This window comes from Cyprinodon variegatus, unplaced genomic scaffold (assembly GCF_000732505.1).
Source record: "Cyprinodon variegatus isolate N-32 unplaced genomic scaffold, C_variegatus-1.0 Scaffold481, whole genome shotgun sequence".
NCBI classification, from domain to species: domain Eukaryota; kingdom Metazoa; phylum Chordata; class Actinopteri; order Cyprinodontiformes; family Cyprinodontidae; genus Cyprinodon; species Cyprinodon variegatus.
Window position 1 is genome coordinate 325,835 of NW_015150934.1, and position 6,754 is coordinate 332,588.

At 43.0% G+C, this 6,754-nt stretch overlaps 1 protein-coding gene across 2 annotated transcripts in view; it reads left to right on the plus strand.

Annotated features, from left to right (window-relative positions):
- LOC107094424 (Williams-Beuren syndrome chromosomal region 27 protein-like) overlaps positions 1–5,498 on the plus strand; it is an 8,403-nt gene extending 2,905 nt beyond the window's left edge. Inside the window, exons 1-5 of one of the 2 annotated variants that reach the window (XM_015390004.1) lie at positions 565–579; positions 1,060–1,191; positions 3,159–3,294; positions 3,381–3,473; positions 5,191–5,497. In XM_015390004.1, the coding sequence (XP_015245490.1) occupies positions 1,102–1,191; positions 3,159–3,294; positions 3,381–3,473; positions 5,191–5,453 (582 nt within the window). In that variant the 5' untranslated portion in view covers positions 565–579; positions 1,060–1,101 and the 3' untranslated portion in view covers positions 5,454–5,497. Of the gene's footprint in view, positions 1–564; positions 580–1,059; positions 1,192–3,158; positions 3,295–3,380; positions 3,474–5,190 lie in introns of those variants that run through there. The other variant, XM_015390003.1, reaches the window with a different exon arrangement.
- The last annotated feature ends 1,256 nt before the right edge of the window (positions 5,499–6,754 follow it).

Sequence of the window (6,754 nt, forward strand, 5' to 3'; positions counted from 1 at the left end):
GAAACTGAACATCTGCTGGATGCTGATGGGGATTATTTAATCTGTCATTTTAAATTAAGCCTTCATTTCTGCACGTTTTGCTCCTATTAATTTAATGATAATATGGCGCATGCTCTCCTGGAGCTCCGAGGATCAGTCAGAGCGCAGCGATACGGAGGAACAGCGGAGGCTGGAGGCTTTGCTTTGAGCAGGAGGTCTGGAAGCTGCTGGGCGGAGCGCTGGGGGGCGGAGCGCTGGGGGGCGGAGCGCTGGGGGGCGGAGCGCTGGGGGGCGGAGCGCTGGAGCGGAGGAGGAGGGATTTCTGGGTAACAGGAGAAGCGGCGCAGTGACGTTTAGACTCTGATGTCAGACAACATGCGGTAATTTATCAATGTTTTAAATCAGGTTGGGTCCGGATTAGCCAGCAGGTGGATCCGGATCTGGACCACAGTCCGCTAATCCGTGACCTCTGCATTAAACCGAAGCCAAGAGTAACGGGAGGGGAACTAGATGGCGCTCCAACTGAGGACTCCATTGTTCTACTCGGGGACTTCAACGCACACGTGGGCAGCGACAGTAAAACTAACAACTTTTTAAAACGTAAGGATTACAAAGTGGAGATAATTACAAAAAAATGTAAGGAGTTGAAGTAAAAAGTTGTCTATAAAATAATAATCCCAGTAAAGAATAGAAGCCAATATTTCTAATTAGGTAAGTTAATAAAGTATTTGTACTTTGTTACGTGACACCTCTGCTTCCATGTGAAAGATTGCAGCTGCGTTGGGAACTAACAATCAGCAGCATTAGTTAATGATTTAAAGCCACAACAAACTGAACTTCATCAGGGATACCTGGGATGGATCAGGATAGACTGACCTTTCATCCTTTCATCGTTGCTCTGACTGCTGAGGTTCCTTCTTTTAAATCTGGAATATCACAGAAACTAGGAATGATCCGCCCAGAGGATGTGCTAGGCCCTAAAACCTTCAGATGATGTTCTGTGAATTAGTGGTTATAGAAAAATATTATTTGACTTAGATATAACCCAGATGGTCATTGTTGTTTATTTGACTCCTGCAGGACTTTTTTGGAACCCTGGAATTACGATCTGCTCATCTTCTCATGGACATTCTGGTTGCCAACTTCTCTGGAGAGCGTCAGAAGCTTCAGGTTCTGGATGTGGCCTGTGGCTCTGGAATGGTTGCTAAGCTGGTGAGATGGTTTCATCCACAGACGCTGAAGCTCTTACACACTTTTTTACATTTGTTTATGTTCCAACAACAAATTTATGGTATTTTATTGGGATTTGATGTGAGAGAGAAAAGCAAAATGGTGAAAAAAAAAATTATTTTCACAAAAAGCATCAATTCCATTTAAAATGTGGTCTGCAGCTGTAGTGAACCACCCTCACTCTGATACCCCAAAATAAAATCTCCAACACGGCTAGCAGAGTCCAGAGGTGGACAGTTTATCTTCACTACAGCTGCAGATGTTCTTCAGAGAACAGAGGAAATCAGCCGATGGAGGATGGATTCAGCTTAGAGCAGAGCTAGGATCTAAAATCATTCTCATCTCCCAGAGTTCTGATCAACGCATCATCTGTGGATGGAGGAGGAGGGGAACCAGCATCACACATCAGCATGCCGTCCCTCAGAATGATTCATGCTTTACCATGCTGTAGAACAGCTGGGCAGAGATTGTATGAAGATCTATGAAGAACCCCAGTTAGAGTCTGCAGAACAAAATCATTTCATTAAAAAAGATTTAAAAATATATGTATGTAGGGCGACCAGACGTCCGCTTTTTCCTGGACATGTCCTACTTTTCATACCTAAAAAATGTCCGGGGGGAATTTCAAATCGTCCGGGATGTTGGTCGCCTACAGAGCAGCAGAACCGAGCCGTCAGCTCCGCAGTGAAGTTGGGTTAGTGTTGGATGTCGGATATCCAAGCTCCGCAGAGTCAGCGGGATCCAGCAACCGGTTGATCCGACTGAGGGACTCTGATGTCGGCCAGCGTCTCTCAGCTGCTCCCTCCTCCCACACACCGTGGTGCATTCAGGGACCGTCAACAAATCTTTGAACCAAACACTCTTTAGAAACAAAAATTAATAATCTCCTTATTTTCTGACCAGCTAAGATCAAACTAATATAAAATCATGCTAATGGATAACATATGTAAGGCACATTTGCTTTTATGCAATTTGAAGCTATTTTCAATTTTTAAGATATTTTAACAGACAAAAGTTGAGACTTTTCTCCAATAGCTTCCAGGTCATGTGACCCACTGACTCAAATTCTTTGTGAAATGGTTTTACTACTTTAGCCTGATGAAGCTCACAGCCCAAATCTGTTCACCATATATATAAGTACAGTAAAAATGTCGCTGACCTGCAGAACGGTCCTTCCTGCTAGACTTGTACCTTCCAGGTTTAGCGCCCCCTGTAGGCCACTGGCAGCTCTGTCTCTAAATGACCCAGCCTGCCTCTGTGTTCTGGTTCTGGTATCAGACCAGTTTGGACCAGCAGGTCTAGAATCCCGACGTTCCTCTGGATGAAATCCTCCATCAGAGAACCAGAAACACCGCGGCTCAGAGCTAACAGCCGCTACCTAGATAGCTCTGGTGTTTAAGGGGGGTCAGATTGACAGGAAGCGGCGCTCCGGGTCACATGACCCATTCAGAGGCGGATCAGAACCTCTGAGGTCACTGAGGAGCATCGATATGCAGCAGGAGATGAAGGATCATTGGATGGAGCTCTAAGCTGAAAGTTTGAGTTCAGTATTTTAAAAGTAAAGCTTTAAGATAATAAAACGGTGTTTTTTATCCATCATTAAAGAAGTTAATTATTAACTTTTTCCTAGATTGATTTATCAAGCTTCCTTTTCCATGATGCTGCATTTCAGAGAACAAAGAAAGTCAGAACTTCACAGAGATTAACTCAGAAATGTCAGCTTCATTTCTCCATGGTTGGTTCTGAACCGGCCCTCTGATCAGGAGGTCATTCTGTCTCAGTATTCCAGGTGAGACGCAGCGTCATGCTGAAGGAAACCTAGACCTCCAGGACAGCCCTGGTCTCCAGTACTTTGGTCCTTGCAGGCAGAAGGAGACGGAGCGTCTGGAATCTTATTTCTACGTCCAGAGTTACATCAGCTTTTATTTCTCCTGTTGCATTCATGTCAGATGTTCGAGGCGGGATTCAGGAACTTTGTTGGAGTCGACTGCAGCCAGAAAATGCTGGATATTGCTGCAGAATCCGGACTCTACCAAGACCTCCATCTGGCCTTACTGGGAACAGAACCACTGCCTGTGCAGACTGGTGAGAACAACTCACACGTTACCCAGTGCAGACAGATACATGATGATGTTCCTGAAACTCCTCCTCCTCTCGTCTCCGGCCTTCAGCTTGGTTTGACCTGGTGACCCTCGCTGGAGGCCTCGGCGTTGGTTTCTGTCCAGTCAGTGTGGTCAGGGAGCTGTGGGCGGCTGCTAAACCAGGTAAGGGTCCATTTCCTGGTGTTGCACCGTATTTGCTCCCCCTGTTCGTTCCTTTAACCTCAGCAAAAGAAAAAGACGGTCAGTTCAGTGTTTCCTAAATGTCTGCATCCAGATCAGGGAACATCCTGGATTTTTTTATGATGAGAGATTTCCAAACATTTAATCCACGTGACTTCTAAGAATGTTCCTTCTTTGATCGACCGCTTCTTTTTCTGTTAAAGTTAAATAATGAAACGTTTTCCAGTCGGCCTGCTGTTCCTGCTGAGCCTCTGAGCCTTTCCTAAAGTCTTTTCTAGGTGACACTTTCTATAAACATGCTTTTACTGTGGCTTTATCCTGGACATTAATGGACCCACTTCTCTGAATAATGTTTCAGTAATTATACACGAAATACTATGAAGGTTTAACTTTCACAAAAACTGTAATTCTGTTTAATAAGTTTAGTTTTTATAAAATGAAATATTACAGATAAATTAAAGGAGTGAACAATGAAAGGTTTGGCTGTTATCAGTTGCTTTAAACAGCCCAGAGCTGATCTCTATTTATTCACTGGATTGCTGATTGGCCGAAAAAAGTGAAGCCACCGGCCGCCATCTTGGTACTCCCCACTCCCATGGAGAAACGCAATAAAAAAAGCCTCCCTGTGCAACATCTGGCTGCTAAAACCAGCAGCTTTCTGTCTGCAGGAAGACGTTCCACTGGTCATTTCCCAGTCAGTTGATGAACTAAGCAATAAATCCATCTATAGCCGGTGGATCTATAGTTTAGTCTGCAGACTAACATTAGTCTGCAGACTAACGTTAGTCTGGCTATCTGAGACTGACTGGAAGACATTGACTGAGTTAGACACTGACATTGGGTCTAAGGTTAGAAAATAGAAAGTAGAGGAAATAGAAAGAAATTCACTGAGAAATGTTTATGTAGGAATTTTGTTGTATTTCTCATTTGAAAACGTTAGGTGCTAAAATCCATTGGATGTTATATTGAAGGGAAAAAAAACAACTTGACATTTGACCCCTATACATATATATATATGTATACTTTTTTCTAGTTATCAGATATAATTACATATCATGTCATCAATCCATTTATATCAAATGTTCATCATCAATGTATCACTTTTGGCTCATCTATATTATTCTGCTCCATTAACGCATTAATTTTATTGCGATGAATTTGTATAATATGTTATATTAAATGATGTATTGACTTCATAATGACCATAAAATGTGATTGGCCTATTTTTTTATTCTAAGTTAAAGTTAATCTACTGATGCTATGAAACAGCCAGTCTGAGCAAAGTGATGAATTTATCTTTATTTTAAAAGTCTTAAGCCCTGAAAATTAGAACATCATCAATGTTTGATGATGCAACACACGGATTGTTTACATTCTGACCAGTCTAACTAGGGAGTACCAATATGGCGGCCTGTGGCTTGACTTCAACCCCGTACTACCAATGAACAATCAGCGATCCAGTGAATAAATGCAGATAGGCTAGCTTTGCACTTCCTGCAGTCGGTTTCCATGGTAACGGCTACATTATTTTGAGCCAGTTTATTGAGCGACATGTAGAGTCGCTGCAGCGCTGATCTGAAGGTTTGGCTGCTTTGAAACGCTCCCAGAGATTCCTCCTGTTTTCCATCACAGCCAGTAAAGAGCAGCAAGGTCAGAACCGACGGAGCCAAATCATGACTCAGCTGTTCTCCTCATGCAGGAGGCTTCATCTGTTTGGCCAGAGGGAACCACAGCAGCTCAGCAGAACAAGAGTTCAGGACTCATCTGGAGACGGAGCTGCAGCTGATGGAGGAGGACGGACTGTGGAGTCCGGTCGCCGTGAGACAGGAGGACAGATACATGCTGGACCCAAACCTGGAGACCAGCGGGGAGGGGGGGAAGGTGTACATCACTGGGACCTGCTACCTCTACAGGAAGTCCAGCAGCACAGAGGGAAACCAGCGTCCATTTAAAAAGATGTAAAGGTCTGGTTTCTAGAAAATATCATTCTAGAAGCAAATAAAGCTTTGCTGCTGCCTTCTGATCTTTCTGGTTATTTCTAAACCATCAGCTTCTGATTTTCTGTTTAATTAATCAATAAATGTGGGATCCATGTTAAAGGAGCAGCAGAGGCAGCCGCAGCTGGAGACGTCCTGACCAGGAATCCCAGACTGGATCCTGATATTCCTGCTCACACTTCCATCATGATGGAAGCTGGTGCCTTTCAAAATAAAAGATTAAATAAAAAATAAGATTAAAAAAAACTCCTGCCCAGCAGCTCCAGCTATGAGTCTCTCTGGAAGAGCAGCATAGATCAGCAGATACCAGAGCAGAGATGAAATGTCTCCTTCATAAGAAACGCTCTGCTATGTCCAGATGTGCTCAGGTTCTGGTTCTGCTCTGTCTGCCTGTTTCCTCCTTCCTCCTCTGTCCTGCAGAGATGATCAGATTCATTGAGCCTAATAATATTCCTGATGAAGGAGACCAGTTTTCCATTTCCAGGAATCAGGAATTTTTCATCTCTGCTGCTCCAGACCAGCGGTGCGACTTCCTGCTTTCCACTGGGAAGCGTTACATCCATGAAGCATCAGCAACGTATTTTATTATCTAATGATTTTTCTCTGTGACGTCACACATCTGATCTTTGAATGTTTGGAGATTTTTGGTAGTTGTTAGTTTAACTCAGCTTCTCTAAAGCCTTAAAGGAATAACATCGTCATCCTGATGGTTATTTGGCTGCTTTGAGTCTTTAATTCTGCTTTATTTTTTTTTTTTAATGTTTTTGGTTAATTTAAGATAATAAAAATAAAGTGAGATCAACCTTACATTCTACTCATGGGCATATAAGGACACTTCCTGATCATTATCTAACTGAGAGGCCACAAAGGGGGCGGAGCCTCCCCCACATAGAGGACCATTTCAGGAAGAGGAGAGGAAGCAGAGAGAGGTCTCACTCTGATTAGATTTCTGAAGACTTTCTCACTTTGGTACGGAAGAGGATTAGGGCCACTGAAAAAATAAAAAAAAGTTAACTGATTTTTATTATTTTATTTCAGTATAGTATGGGAAAAAAGGGTTAGGGTCAGAATTCTTTCTTTTTTCCCATGGTAAACTGAAATAAAATTTAAAAATCAGTTAACTTTTTTTTTTTCAGTGGCCCTAATCCTCTTCCGTAATTTGGAGACTGATTGGAGCTGAAGTTTTCCAGAGTGGGATGACATCACAGCCTACAACTAAACATGTGACCAATCTGCTCGACACACATGTCTAAACTGGTTCCTCCT